At 30.7% G+C, this 16,757-nt stretch overlaps 1 protein-coding gene across 2 annotated transcripts in view; it reads left to right on the top strand.

Moving 5' to 3' along the window:
• LOC129231838 (armadillo-like helical domain-containing protein 3) overlaps positions 1 to 16,757 on the top strand; it is a 113,597-nt gene that overhangs the window by 24,542 nt on the left and 72,298 nt on the right. For both annotated transcript variants that reach the window (XM_054866220.1, XM_054866221.1), the window contains exons 5-10: positions 841 to 921; positions 4,245 to 4,349; positions 4,551 to 4,643; positions 5,091 to 5,165; positions 8,522 to 8,608; positions 9,964 to 10,020. In XM_054866220.1, coding sequence (XP_054722195.1) covers positions 841 to 921; positions 4,245 to 4,349; positions 4,551 to 4,643; positions 5,091 to 5,165; positions 8,522 to 8,608; positions 9,964 to 10,020 — 498 coding nt within the window. The remainder of the gene's footprint in view (positions 1 to 840; positions 922 to 4,244; positions 4,350 to 4,550; positions 4,644 to 5,090; positions 5,166 to 8,521; positions 8,609 to 9,963; positions 10,021 to 16,757) is intronic.

The raw sequence follows: 16,757 nt of genomic DNA, 5'->3' as shown, positions 1-16,757 counted from the left end.
TGAATTAGAAAATCAGGATTATGTTCAAGGTAAAAAGTTTTCCAGTTCACTTTTTTTAAAGTAAAAAAATCATTTTTTAAGTAACACAATTTGAAGAAAACTTAATAATATTTAATGTTTTGCTGCGAGAAATGGTACTGTATAGCTCAGTGATTATGTGAGTGAACTATTTCGGAAAAACATGACTGACCTGTATGTGATTTTGGATAAATTTTATATGGAGATAATTGACATGACTTGGAGACTTGATTGAAGTCAAAGAACGTGGAATTCAAAAATTTGTGGAAAGCAGCAATAAAATAACTATCATGTCAGATTAAGCGAGAAAATTTATGATGTTTTCTATCACCATCACATGCACTGTTAAACTTTAACTTGTTTTCAAATGTTAAAGTCATGTTCAGCGTATTATTTTAGGTGACCCACGTGTATGTTATATATTGTTTGTTATTTTTTATGCCTCATGTCTTTCTCTATTATGCCCTTTGTACTTCAAGTTATCATAATAGCATATTTTTTCTATAATCACATGTCCAGTACTTTTTTAATTGCTCTTAACAATATGTGAAATTACTCTTAACTGTTTATGTGTTGAAGAAATTATGCACTGATGAAATGCAAAAGTTGAGCATTCATGAAAATAGGTGTGAATTTTTATTTAGCGTCTATCATTTGTTAAAAAGGTGCACCAGCCTAAATAGGTATATTAATTTTTTTCCCTCAAGAAAACTTTAGTTATGTTTTAATTTTTAAGATGCTGTTTAAACATTTTCTTGGTATAATATTATGCTGTTTATTATTACATAAATGCATACTCAAGCTTTTTATGCTTTTTTTCAGGAAGTTATTAATAATTTATTTTACCAATGTGTTCGTATTTTGAAAGATGGAAGCCATATACGTGCCATGAATGCATTGAAGGTATTGGTATTTTATTTGTCTTTGAATAAATTAGAAATTCGATTTTTTGTACTGTCAGCCCCACTTAATCAGGTAACGGATAAACAGATACCCTGCTTATATGAATAAAACCTCTCGGAACCAAATATTTCTCCATAGAAGCAATGTTAAAGATCCCCGCTTGATCGAATAATTTCCCCGGATAATTCAATAATATTTATCAGGTTTCGCAAATTTTTTGTTAATATTGTTTTGAATGAATTGGAAATAAGTTCAATGTTCAATAAAAACAACTCTTGACGTAAAAATATAAAACAATATTTTTTGCCTTCAACGGGCTTGAAAAAACTTATTTTTCATCAAAACATTTCCTCCATTCTATCTAACTTTTTTCGTAGCTAAAAAAAAAAAAAAAAAACAATAAACAGTGCAGTCAATAACTAAATTAAATAATACAAAGAAATATAAGCATTTCAGACAATAATAAATTGTAAAATATTGAATGTAAAACACGGCAGACGAGAAGGGGGAAGATGACTTGAAAGTGTTGGAAAAGCTTTTCAAAAAGCATTGTACTGAAATAATGTGGTATGACAAACATTTCATAACTCAAGTTGAATGTTACATTTTTATAATTTTCATGCATACTTTAATACATGAATAAATTAGTATGCTGTTTTGTTGTTTACTTAGCTTATTTCTAAAACTTTTTACAAATATCATTGTTTATTTCCTTCATAAAGCTATTGATTTACAATTATTACATTTTAAGACAAATGTTGTCAATTTAGAAAGGTAAAGAAAATTTCCCTGCTTTATCGAAAATACCCTGCTTAATCAAATAATATTTCTTGGAACCAATGATATTCGATTGAGCAGGAGTGACAGTATGTTTTCCACATTTTATACTTACCTTTTACTTTTAACAAGAATAATAGTGGCACATCTCAAAGATCTAGGGAAGCATAATAATTGTTTGCTTCAAACTTGAATTCAATGCTCTTTTGTCCCTCAATACTGGCACCAGTTTAGTTTTCTATAATGGGTGTGTTGTAGTGTAAAATTGTTATTATCAATAGTGTTGCTTCAACGTCTCCAAAATCAACCAGTAATTATAATATTTCTCAAATGTTTTGATCATAAATCAATTTAACTTAAAAGCTTGATTTTCTCAAATACCTTTTTTTATGGAGCTATGCCACTATTATTGCTTGTACGCAATACACACAGTGTTTTGAATTTTCCAAATTAATATGCAAGTCAATAAATTATGTTTACATACCCAAAGCATGGCATTATGCTGTGCCAGTACAAAATGTTATGCAATACTTCAAATGAATGCATTTTTAATCATTTTTAGTTATTAAATTTCATAAATAGATAATAAATTGAAAAAAGAGTAATAGAATTACTTATGCCATGATGAGCCAAATAAGTTGCTGTACACTTGCTAGTTTTATCTCAAGTGCTGGAATTTTTGTTAGAAGTGTATGCAAATTCAATTTCTCATGCTACTTATAGAGCCACATTGAGATAACATATGCAAATAAATACATCACAGAGCTGAAATTTTTTACAGTCTGAATGAAGCTGTTAATAAGCGCACATTTGTTTTATTTATATCTTCAGACATCAAAATGGCTGATAATTTAGTTGAGTAGCTATTTAAAAAAAAAAAAAACATACATTCAACTTATTCTTTTAACTATTTATTGACCTAAGCTAGTGAAGAAATTTGATATTTATACAAATCCTTTAGTTGGTATCTACTGCTGTGGGCTGGTAAACAGCAGTATCTGCAGAAATGAGTTTTCAAGATATTTGAAGAAACCTATTTTGGATTTAATACTAACAATAGGAAAATGGTAGAATAGATGTTTTTTTTCACACTTTTTTTAAAGGGAAATTAAATAAGCAAGCTTGTACAATTAAGCTATCATACACTAGATGACAAAATTGCAAATGAAAAATGAAAAATTTGCAGTTACTGCCCTCCCACGGCAATATGATGCTTTTCATATTCGTTGTTAGATACAATTCTCAGGAAGATTATTTTGAAACTAGCTAACCAGTGCAAAGCATTCTCACTTGAGAGCTGTAATTCAAAAATCCAATTTTTTATGAAGTGCAGATTTTTTGAAAACTAGTTAAAATGTAAATTGTTTGTTAATTTTTACTGGTGGTGGTGAAAAAAAGAAACTTTAAAATTATACCTTTCTTTTGTAGTATGAAGAATTTTGAAAAACAAAACAAAAACCCTCTCCTCCAGAAAAAAGTATCATTTATAACTAGAAAATCGCCCATCAAGATATGACAGGTGAAAATTTCTTCTACATTTGAGCGAAGCAATTGCCTGCTTGGTGATATTTTGATAGTTTAATTTTAACCCCAACTCCAGTGGATTAACCCTAAACCCCAATAGATAGCGTTCATTGTTAACCTCTTTTTTATTTCTTCATTCTCCTAAAATGATTCTTGGGGGCCATTCATTAATTACATAAGGATGATTTTGGCAATTTTGACCCCCGTCCCCCCATGTAAGGGTACGTAAGATTTTTCAAACCCCTCCCCCTATTCTAACGTAAAATTCCATTCCGTTTTTCAAAATAATTAAATAACAAATCTTACATCACTGGAATCGTTATTAAACCTTTTTATGTTAAGAAATATTAACTAAAAAGTTAGAATTTAGACTGAAAGTTTTTCGATATTTTTTTTTTGTATAGGATGCGATACTAATTAAAAATAAAACATGCCATACATAGTGCAATTCTTTTATAATATTTTAAACTATTCATTCTTTGTAAAACAAATAAAAAGCAGCTCCTCCTAATACATTTTTTACCTTTCAGACACAAACTAAAAATGATCCCTGCCAAACCAATTTTTTTTTCCAATTTTTTTGGTGGAAAAGCAGAGTATCAGATGAACTCATTTGAGCCCCATGTTGGAAAGAATTACACGTTGTAATTTTTTCTTTTTCTTTAAATCTTGAAACACTGCATGTTGCATACCAGTCTCACAGCAGATCTTCAGTTAAGATACTTCTCATATTATTTATTTTAATTCAAGTTACATTCGCTTTTATAATTCAGATAAAAAAGGAAATTAAGAATGCTTATGATATAGCATTAATGCCTATTTACAATTCTCAGAATGCACTGCCTGCATTGTTTATACAATTCTCAGAATGCACTGCCTGCATTGTTTATCACTATATCATGAAGTAATTAACCATGGGGGCAGTATTTTTGAATTAAAATCTGTCTTACTCTTGGTTTTGTTATTTTGCATTTCATTATGTTAAGCTGTAATAAATTTATCTTGACTAAATTTAATTTCAGACATTGTGTGCTCTTGTGCATGGAGTTTACGGAAAAACTCATAATTATGGATTTGATGTAATAAACCTCTTAATTGGCTTCAATTCTGCTGAAGAACTGATGCAGGTAAATGTGGTTTTGTGTTTGAGGCACATTTTCTGCATTCATACATAATAAATATGCCACAATCTTTATTTAGTTCTTTTTCCCCTGACTAGATTCTTAGCAATGCTAGTCCTTTAAAATTTTTGTTTGATTTTCTAGTGTCTCTTATGTTTATGTTTGTGTGCATATTATTTTGGATGAAAATATTTTCTTTTTAATTAGTGCTTAATGGAGCAGTTATCACAATTTCTTAGTCTTGAATATCCAGCAGCTCTGAAATCCCTAGTCTTAAAATTTCTTCTTATTTTAGTCACAGTAAGTAGTATTTTCACAAATATTCTTCAATAAATTTCTTTGACGTGTTTTTTAAGTTTAATTTAATGCATTATGAGTTTCATTCAAAATTCAGGAACTAATTTGTTGTCAAGTATCAGTGATGTGTTCAAAAGTATATTTTAAGTTTATTATTCTTTCTAACTTTTTAAGAAAGATATTTATCTGTGTTTTGTGCTGAAGCTGATTAGTATTCATTAATATACTGCAGTAAATATTTGTAAAGTTTGTCAATAATATCAAATTGAGTTTTGTTTTAACTAAGAAATTAAAAATTTATTTTAACAACATGCTGTTACTAGTTATCCTCAAGATTTTAAAACCTGCATTCTGTAATATGTTACAAATGTATATGTTCTCATACCCACAATTTTGGATGTCAACACATACAGTTTTATACAATTTAATAAAATTCCATTTTTTTTATAGGCCACTGAAAATGTCAGTCAAAATACTCTCTTAGAATATCTTATGATGAACAGTGCTTTTGAAGCTATTATACAAGTATGATATATTTTCTTTAGGGTTTGGGTTTTCTTTTTTAGTATATTATAGTAGGATAAATGATTAGCTATGCTCAGCCAGCCAGTAATGGGTAGGTTTATCTTGCACTATCAATGTTAAGTTTCTAATCAGTATTCTTGGAGCAAAATCAGTGGATTCTAAAAATATATAATATTGTATTATTTCTGAACCTTTCAAGAACTTAATGATAGGAAAAAATGTGCACCCCGAGCATATTTCTTCCTATCATACGTTTTTATATACAGTGCGATTTTCTACGTCAATACTTCTAAGTCACCAACAGTGAATTTTCTTTGCATTTAAATTTTTTAAGTGTTTCTATTTTAAAAAACTGACATGACATTGCAGTTTTATTTGTCTGTACTCATTCCTTAGCCTTTTTCCCTTCTGTGATGTTTATAATTTTTGCCATTAATTGAATCCTTAAGATCGTTTACACTGATGTAACCAAAACTAGTCAATTAAAAGGTCTTACTAGTCAATTAAAAGTATTTTAGTTATGGGTACATATGTGGTTTAAAACCATTTTTTCTTCAAAGATGTCTGCCTAAATAGTTTGAAGAACATCTCCCAGAGGTTGATGTAAAAATAAACATTTGTATATCCTTAATGATTTTAATCTGCTGAGACCGATGCTGATGATAATGGTGATGACTTTTACTAATTTGTGACAATTAGTTGAATTCTGCCAATTAATGTAATGTGTACTTAAAATAATTAAAATGGATACTTAATGAATCATACTAAGGAAAGAAAAGAATTATCAATATGATTGAGTACTTTCTTGCATATTTTCTTAAAATGCAGTGGAGGGTGAAAAATCTGCACAATTTGGGTGAAGTAGGTGTGCAATTTTTAGAATTTTGGGGATTTCAGCCTATAAAGAAACTGACTTTAAGGCATATCTTAATATTTAAGAAATAAAACAACATTAAAAAGTAAGAACTAAAACAACATTAAAAACTTCAATATCTTCAGGAATTACTTCATAGTACAATTGACTAGTTTATAATCATTTAAAAAAAGTGATAATTTTTAATTCTTTCAGCTGTTACTTAAAAAAAAATATTCATCCAAAAGTAATAATTTTTGCTCTTGGAGTAACCACCACCATAAGAAAACAAAAGCTAATTAATAATATTTCTTTTCAATAGGTAAGACATGTGTATACTAATGCATAATAATGAAATAGAACGTATTTTTCAAGATTTATATGTTAAAAACAATTATTTGGGCTAATAATCACAATTTGGATCATTATACTGAAATATAATAAGAATGGAAAATAAATTTGTTGCTGGAAAAAAAAAAAAACTTTGTGAAAAAAAAAAGGGAAAAATTCGCCACGGATTTTAGATGTTGGTGGATTTCAAGTTGCCAGATTTGTGGCACTTCACTGAAGTAGAATTCAACTAGCATGACGATTGCTAGTGTTTAATATGACCATAGCTAAATTGGTGGGCCCACAAAAGTAGTTAAAACCATTGTAATCCAATTTATTTAAAAAAAATATACAGTCAAACTTGTCTATCTCAAAACCTGTGTATCTCGAAAAACTGCATATCTCGAATTTTTTTAATTTTCCAGCAATTTTAATTAATTTCTTATGCTTTTTCCCCTGCTTTTCTCAAATCCTTCATATGTAAAACCTCTATTTCTCAAGTTAAAAATTTGCTGATATGAAAATTCTGAGTACAATCTTGTTTTTGTTTTTTTTCACTGTTTAAAGAACGAAAGTAGGCTAAAATAAGAAATAATGGAGGATAATACCCAGCTTTGGGTCAAGGAGAGGGGAGGGACAGAGCGAATGCAAAGTGCAAACACTGACTGGTACACAATATTATGAGGGGAAAGAGAGATAAAATGTGTCACTTGAAAGTGACAAACTGGACATGAAGTGCTATTATTTCTCCTGCAAAGCAAAAAAGGATAAGTAGGGGGCGGTTAGTAGAAGGAATAATCAAAAGAATTCCCAGTTATTGGTTTCCTGAAAATTGCTGTACCTTGTGCCTGTTCATAGAAGCAGACCAGTTCTAGGTTGTGAAATTGTTTAATTAATTAATTTAATTATTTTATATTCTGTATATTATATTTTTATTCAGTTCACTGACAGTGTATGCATTGCTTGAACAACCCATAGACGCAAGATTTAAATGCAAAAATAAAAACCTACATTCCTCGAAACCTGTCTTTCTCGAATTTTTTTTTCTGAACTCTCAACATTCAAGATAGACAGGTTCAACTCTGTATAAATAATAAGAAGATTGCTTTAAGTTTTGTTTTCAAAAGCAAAAAATCTTAAAGATTTTTTCATTGCTTTCAGCAAAAAATAAACAAGTCACGTTTTTGCTATTATTAAAAAACTGGGTTTTTGAATCCCTTCTGGTAAGCAAGAATGCTGACCAGTGCTTTGCACTGGTCAGGTAATCATTATACTTATATTTATTAATGATTACATTTTGACTTTGTTCAATCTGTTGCATAATGAAATAATTCTGCGGGACAAGTTCCATGAAAATAGTATACCTAAACTGATGAAATTTGTTATTGCTGAAGTTACCTCATCAGATTTTCCATAATTTTTTTTTTAAAGTTATTTCATGTGTATGTAATTTTTTTATTCTCTTTGAACAATGGGAACCTTTAGTAAATGCTTCCTTTTTCTTTTCTTTATTTTTTTTTTTTTGAACCCTGTTATAGGAAACCCAATTTGAAACATTGCAAAGAAAAAAAATCTAGGGTGTGGCAATGGTTTTGGGGTTTTCTTTAATGAATCGTCAATGAAACACATTTTTCAATGTGTTTTTTTTTAAAATGAAAATCCAGTTTTACCAACCCATCGAGCAACAACCAAACAATCCTATTTTTTCTCATTTTTATCTTTTACTGTAAGTAGATACAAATACTTTTCTTCTGCAAAGAAGGAACATATTTTGTTAATGTCTCATTTTCAATTTGTGTAATCCTTGTAAAGGGTATTTTAATGCAATTATTGTTAAAAAAACAATTAATGCTATTATCCTGGAGAATTAAAGCTAAGCATTTGTCGTTTGCGTTATGATTTCATGTAGCTTTCACATCCGCAACTACTTAAAAATTTCACTCCTTCAGAATTAGATACAATGAGCACTGAGCCTGTAGTGGGTCATATCTTATTTATTTGTACTTTTCTACCAATGCCTTTGCATGAATATTTAATGCTTGTTTTGTCAATGTAAATCTATAGTAATTTCTTTATTATTTTTCAGACCAGATGTAGTAAAACTGCTTTAATATTTCAGCTTTAATTTTTCTATAATTTAATCCCTTATTTTTTATTTTTATGTTACTTATAGATGTTGAAAAATCCAGAGTCAAGACAGCATCATGGATATGATGCCATATTGCTTTTGACCATTCTTGTAAACTATCGGAAGCATGAGGTTTGTGTCTAATTTTCTCAGGTAGATAAGAATTTAGAATGTGCAGAAGGTTTACATAAATCATTTTACATAAAACATACTTTTTACATTCAAAAGCAATTAAATTGAAGCTATTAATAAAATTAAATGAAAGATGAGCAAAAGCATTTTGATAAAATATTAGCAAAATGAAAAAGCAAGGAATACGCCCAAAACCTAAAATTTAAGTAGAGAGCAAAATGAAGTTTCTTATTCAAAACCTATTGCTGTTTATGTGAGGAAAAGTCCCATTATAATTAAAGTTAATGGTGGTGTAATCTTTTTTAGCTTGACCACTGTTTCATTAGTTTTTTTTTTCTCAACAAGCAAATTCTTCTTCTCTGTGAATATTTTGTTACTTAAATTGGAAACAATCTTGTTATTATTTGTAAATGAAACTATACACTTCTGTAGACATATATATTCAAATTAAACTCTGACTATTAAATAAAACTCATCCGCCTTATTTAAAATAAATGTGTCAAATCTTAAACCACGTACATTTGAATCCCTGTAAAATACAAACGCCTAAAACAAGGGTCTACTGTATAGTGAAAATCACCGTTGATCAACCTAAATCAGCAGCTATTGCTAGCTCAAGTACATTACAATCATTGTGATTACATAGAAGTTTGAATTTTCCAAAAGCATTTTAAATGAAATAGTTGGAAGTAAAGTGTCAAAATATAGAAAAAGTAGATATTCAATTTTGTTACCTGTTCCCCCTGGTGTAGGAAAACCTACCACCAGGTTAAAAGGTCTTGACATGCTAGATCCTCATAAATAAGATCTTACTCATCGCACAGCTCCGTCCAAGAGGCACCAATACAAGCAAGAAGATGAGCAGGGCTTGCAGAAAGGGAACAAGAAGAGAAAATATTCTCCCCTCTTAAGAATCTTAAACACTTTAAATGTCTACTACGGAATAGAGTCATGGCCGATTAAAGATGACAAGGACCTCTGCAAAAAATCACCAAACCAGGACTCTTGGCTGCATACCAGTGGTGGGCCGGCAGAATGCGACATTAAAAGCTTAATTATACTTTTTAAATGATCAACTTCAATGAAACTTAAATAAAAAGAAATATACTTCTAACATTCCAGTTAAAGTCTTTAAGAGGTGTACTTTGTGTTCCTGATAATGACCATAAATTTTTCTAGACTAGCAGTATAATCAACATTTTTTACTTTATTCTTTTACTTGACTAATCTGTTAATATTTTATGTTGTAACTTTTTTAAGCTTTGAAGTTACTCCTATCAATTATTTAATGATTGAAAATTTACTTGTGAAGTGTCAGTATTTGAAATGACTTGTCCCTCATTCTAATTTTACAGGCTGCAAATCCATACATTGTGAAACTTTCGATTATGGACAATGAAATGGCTTTAAATGTAAGCATTGTTTTATGCTATCAGTTGTTTAAAGGGAACTTCAAGTAAATTGAACTGAAACATTTTGACCCAATACTAATGTAAAAAACTGTTGCTTTGGGAAAATTTATTTACCATATTCAATGAGGCAAATCTTGCTAAAAGTTTAAGAGTAAAGATTTTTGGAACTGACTTTGAATTAAAAAAAAAATAATAATAACTTTTAAATGCAGACATTTTGATTTGATACAAATTACTAATGTAACAGTGTCTAACTGTTTTGGTTTTAGTACATTAAGTTCTAACAAAGTCTACATGTTGATTTTCATGTATGGTATCGAACTAGAATGTTACCAAACTCATAACCTTTGTAGTATAGTAAAGCAATTTTTAATGAATGAATAAAATACAAAAAAGTATTTAAAATCCATGTTTAAATTCACTTGATCTTTGAAATGATCAATTTCAGTGAAATATAAAGAAAATGAAGCATAGTATCACACAAGTAAGATGAGGATTATTATCTTTAATTGTATATTTTAACATTTCCATAAAAGTTCATGGGATGTGTATTGTATGTTTCAAATAATGACACTAAGTTTTTCAAGACAGTAAGAAAAATTTCTACTCTAAAAACGTTTGAGTGTTTTTTAGGGCTATGGTTGCAGTCTGATATTGCTAGCTTTGTTCACAATGTGTGAAAATATTTCTTGACATTTTTTAAAGAAATACATTTTAGAGCATTTCGCAAACAATGGCATAAAATGACTTTCTGGAGAAGAAAGGGAAAGAAGAGATATTTACTATTTTGAATTTTTCCATTTTCATTTTGCATTAAATAAATAGAACACTTAAATTTATTATATCTGTACCTCAAAGCCCGACTGACAGAGTCCAAAAATTGCAATTTTCTGTCCATTAGTGCATTGCATGTAGAATCCTATTCCGCATCAAGCCATGTGAACCCAATTCGAAAAAATATATATTACCAGTGTTAAAAGATTGCGTCCAACCTTTTGCATGTGCCAGACAAAAGTTTTTCCTCTCTCCTCTAAAGCTGCAATTATGTGACTTACGTTGTTCTGGGTCTGAGGTACAGATATTGAAAATAATTTTTTCCCCCATTTTCCATGATGCTGACTTTTTTATTTATAATACAAAATGTGAAAATATGCTTAACCAAATTTTCAAGTCATATTTCCAGTTTATAATGGGTGAAATATGCTTGTATAGCATATGGATATTATAGGCATATGGAATTGTATAGGCAAAAAAAGTCTGGTTGTAGCGTAAATAAATACAGAAACAAAAACTGTTGTTTGATTTGCTTAAACGGAGTGTAGGGCATTAAAGCATCCTTTTTGAGAAAATAATTTATCTCTGGAAATGATCATTTTTCTGTAGATTGTTTGATAAAATTTTCAATTTTTCTCCTACTTTGTCTCTCCTCTCAGGGAGATATTTTTCAACCTTCTGATTGCTCAACTTATTTAACAAAGTCTTTTTGAAATCTCCATATGTCTTTAATTGAATGTTTGTGATCTACATATATTTTAGAGTTTGAGTCTGTAATAGATTTTTGCAACAAACCATATTGGATGTTAATATAAAAAATTAAAACACTAACTTGTGAATTTTATGCTAGCACACAAAATTTAGTTGATGACTAATGTCATCTATTGTATTAAAACCTGTGCATGTCTGTTTGTGTCTGTAACCCTGTGTCCTCTGGACTTGCAATGTCGACCAGGTCAATACTGGTACCATTGGATACAGAACATCCAGGTGAAGCCATTCCGCCCTGGGTCACCCCTTTACACCTTAATGGGCTGGACATCCAGTTGTTAAGTATTAAAGTCATCTGCTGTCACCCTCCGCAGGTGGCAAATGGGAGTTGGTGAGACAAACGAGTAGGAGCCGATGCCACCTATTCTCTTAACTAAAACTTGATTTAAAATTTATAAATCCAAAAATTCATGCACCAACTCCTAACTGGTGAAAAAGTGGAATGAAGTTTTAAATACCATATTTTCGGGAATAAGCCCTGCATCGTAATATATTCTCAAAGAATTTTTTTTTAATGTATGCGCCACACCTGGTGCCTTCCATATGGGCGCACCCAATATTAAAGAACTTAACAGCACAATCAGTAGTAAAGAAAGCTGGATTAAATGTAAATAAGTGCCACAGGCAGTTATTAAATTCCAAGGTTGGTATAAAAACCGGTTTAAAAAAAAAAATTTTTTTTTGGTTTAAACCAGGTGTTTTTGGTTTAAACCTGTTTTTTTTTGGGTTTAAATGTTATTTGTAAGAAAAAAAATATTTTAGCAAAATCATGAAGATTTTATCAATTAACTGTTAAGGAATGTTTAATATTCATATTTGTACCTAATTTCTTGGTAATTAATGAAATAATGAAGAAAAAAATATCGTAATTTCATTTCCTCGTAGGTAGAGATTTCTATAGGAGAATATTGTTTGAAAATCTTTAACTATTATAAAAAATATAGTATGCAAATGGGCCTTGGTATAAGTAAACAAAGGAATAATTTACTGTGATAGTTCAGACATTATGAATTACAAATAACTAATGATAAATTCTCGTAAATTTTTAATTTCATCATAATCATTGTCATCTATGATAAATAAAAAAAGAAAAATTAAATTAAAATCACACATTCTTAAACATGGAAAGAGTATTTTTCAGTACCTACAAATGAATCACAAGTCTGTGTACACAACAGAACTTTAAAAATCGAAAGATCAAAGCATATTTTGTTTAAAGATATATGAAAAAAAGTTACAAATCATGTAATTTATTTACCTGATGTATCAGTGACAACAATTATAGAAGCAGGACAAGTAGGTTTTAAAAAAATCATTATGTTTTTCATTGTAGACATTATTTCTCCTGGTTTAATGCATTTAGGAATACATTTTTTTTAATCAAAGAAAAAAATAATCATAAGGTTTAGTATGAAAATACTCTTTTAACATATTTTACTAATGAAAACTGTCATAAAAATTAATGTTTATTGATTCGTTCACCATTCATACATGATACTTCTTTTATTATATTTGGATACAAAAAGATCTTTGAAAAGTTAAAATTTGCATTGATTTTTTTTATAAGAGTACTGAGTTACATACATATTTTCTGTTTTCATAATTTTATATACATCAATTCGCAATAACTTGAAGTCTGATAACTCGAACATTACTATAACTCGAAGATTTTATCAAATCCTGTCCCCTTTGTCTTTAAGTCCATGCTAATTATTCTCAATATCTTGAAGTTAACTTCCTTGAACTCGAAGTTTTTTCAAAGATGTCTCGAAATTTATTTTGGAAGAATGAAAAAAAAAAGAAAAAGAAACAAATGACTAAGAGAAAAATTAATTTAACTTCACTTGCAATTCCTGCGCAATAGACCTCTAAAGCAAGAGCACCTGTTGAACCAAGTTGCGAAAAAGGAGTTACACGTGCGGAAATGAGTTAGCTTGTTTTCTTTTTTTTGTACCGTACTGTTTACATTTAGACATGTTGCTGGACTACTAATTTGCTTTTAAGCTGTTAAGTTGTCAAGTCAACTAACTGTGTACCTTTATTCAAAGTCTGACCTAAGTTAAGATGCGTTTCTTTATCCCCTTCATTCTTTAGTTCGATCATTTGCTGATAAATTCCTCAGAGACAGAGTGAGTTTTCTTTACCAAAAGATGTCTAAGCTAATACTTTGTCAATGATATTAAAAGCAAAAGTGAAACTTCTAAAGCGGTAGAATCCATGAGTCCGATTTTGAAATGAATGAAGATGTGCACCTTTCCTGAAGAATGAGCTTTACTCAAGGGGTTCCAGCAGTATCGTATTCAAAACCATGCTTTTGCAAGTAAAGTAAATTTATAAGCCTAATTTTATGCCTACTCTAAATGTTCTTGGACTTCTTTATTTTTTTTTTCTCTTGTCATTTAAATATTCTAGCATTAAAATTTATATATTATATGAAATGCAGAGCTTCAGTGGTACATTATCCATCTCAATAAATCTTAAGTAATCAAGCAAATCAGGTATTAAATTAAGTTTTGGATGAAATATGCTTTTTCGACCATTTTGAAATGCATAAGACTGAAAAATAATGATAATTGAATTAATAAAAAAAGAGTTACTTGGATTTTTTATCCATGTAATTTTAGAAAAACTTAGTCGATCCACCTTGTATATTTATATACCTGATAGTAAAGCTGCATTGCTTTAAAAAAAGAAAAACTGTTTAGCAAGCTTACTTACCTTAAAAAATATAAGTTTCTAATTTTTTCAATCTGTAATTTATCTATAAAGCTTTGCTAGTTACTTTGCATCAATTAGATTTTACTCTTTGCAATAATATGTAAAATTTACGAAAACATTTGGGCTAAAACAATGAAGATTTAAAAAAAAAACGTTTTTGAAAAAAACCACATGGTTTTTAAAAAAAAACCTCTTGGTTTAAACCAAACAACCCTCTTAAATTCAGAGGATAAATCTCGGGATGCTTGCTGCACTCGTACAGATTGTCTGAATGTTTGTATTCTTCCATCGGCTTACTTGCCAATGGAAGGATTATCTCACCAATGAGAGCTTCTGGCTCCTCGGGTTCCCTGGGTTCCGCCGGAACGCCGCCTGGCGGCAAGAAAATAAGAGAGAGAGAGAGGGAACAGAAGAGTAAGAGCAAGTGGGGCATGGGGCAGGGAGAAAATCGATCGCTCATTAAGGCCAGCAGGTGATTTCTGTGCGATCCCGATAACGGGAAGGTAACATTTCTGGCGACAATCCCCGCAAGTATGTTTTCGAAGTTGAGTGCGGATTTATGATGGTAACTGCAAGAAAAAAAATTTGAACTCTGAAATCTTGAATTCAAATTATGTTTTTTGCAATCACGAGCTGTGACAGGACCCTACACATTGGAGTTATTGTTTCTAGAAACGACTCCTATCCCCCAAAGCCTGCACCTCCTCTTAGACGGTTACGTGTGTATAGTTGAGTATGTGTACGCTTGTATGTTTGCGTAGGACCTGTGTGAATGCATGTTGGCGTGTATGTGTGTAAAAGTGCCTGTGTGTGACCATGTGTATGTGAGTGTGTATGTGTATGAGCGTGTGTGTGTGTAGGACATGGACGCCACCGACCAGGAGAAGCGGATTCCAGGGGGTTGAAAAAGGAACCGAACGCCAAGGACGGTCAAATGAGAACAATTAGCAATCATGATTGCTCAATAAAAAATATTTTTTTGTTTCTCGTTATTATTTTTAGCTAATAATAATGAAATATTTTTAAAAATCCCTATCTAGCACTTTTTGCCTTCGGCATCCCTCAATTGGCTATCACTCTGGAAGGATAATTTATCTGATTTCCATTCTTAATCCATCTCATCAATGCTGAACTCTCTGGCAGCAAGACGATTTCCAATTGCTTTTGCCTTTAATACCTTAAACTTAAAGGCTACAGTATAACTTTTCCATATTAGGAGCCATTTCAAAAGCAACTCTGAAAAAATTCCATAAGAAAAGATAAGCCAAGAGTGAACAAACGACAGCAAAAGATACAACGCGACAATGTGAGTGAATAATAAAATTAGAGCTAGGAGACAAGTTTTCAATTAGGTTGCTTAACCGAGCAACCCACTGTTGTGAGGACAGTGGTAAATTCCCTTTACAAAACTGGACGTCCACCCCTCTCCCTTACTAGTACTTTCTGCCTTCTCTCCCTGACCCCTTCGCTCCGACGCGATAAGGCTTGCTCGCTCATGTGGATTAGCGTTTCTCTCCTCAGTGAAACACGTGTAGTCGCTGACTCACCATCCCTCCCCCCCTCTTTGCTTTACTTGTTGCCCAAGGTCAAAGGATTTCCTGATTCCTTTGCTCCGACATGATAAAGCTTGCTCACTCACGTGGATCAGCGTTTTTCTTTTCAGAGAAACACGTGCAATCGCTGACTCATCTTCCCTCCCCCCTCTTTGCTTTATTTGTCACCCAAGGTCTAAGGATTTCACAAAATAAAAAGAAAAGGGGTGTGGTGCCATCTATTAGCAGCATTTTCAACTTTTTACTTCCTTTTACAAAAAAGGAAGTATTGTATTCGCAAAAAAATTTTCCCTCAAAAATTGATTTTAATTTTCATTTTTCTCACCCCCGAATGAATGTCGATTTTTTTTTTAAAATCTGGTTTCAATTTGGCCACTGTTGGTGGTATTTAGAAAGTTAACTATTGAATCACATTAAAATTGCAATAATGGAGAAATAACATTAAATTGGTGTAAAAGGAAGTCATGTGATGCACACATCAGCTCACTTTTTTTTTTTAAAACTTAGAACTTTTTTTTAAACTTGAAAATAAAACAAAAGATACTGTATCTGCTGCACCCGTTATATGCGCCACACCGACAATTTTTTTTACTATTTTTCTTGCATGCATCGCTGCGCTTATTCCCGAAAATACGGTATATGTAAAAAGATCATGCACATGGAAATAGCAGGCAGGAGCACATTTTGCTACATTTATGTGCCATGGAAGTCATGGGATAAGTAGTCCGAAAGCTAGACTGAATTTTTTAATTCTCATCCAGAAGTTCCTATTGAAAAACTTTTTTCTTATATAATGCAATGGACTCTTGCACTGCATCTGTAAAGTGTTAGTTGCTTAATGTTGGCTATAATTTTCGTGAGAAATGTCCTTAATTTTTTTCCTCAATGTTTTCTTGTAAAAGTCTTTCTTCAGATGTTTAT

The sequence above is a fragment of the Uloborus diversus genome, chromosome 10, assembly GCF_026930045.1.
Source record: "Uloborus diversus isolate 005 chromosome 10, Udiv.v.3.1, whole genome shotgun sequence".
Taxonomy (NCBI): domain Eukaryota; kingdom Metazoa; phylum Arthropoda; class Arachnida; order Araneae; family Uloboridae; genus Uloborus; species Uloborus diversus.
Note: the sequence above shows the minus strand (reverse complement) of the source record. Positions and strands in the feature narration are given on the sequence as shown.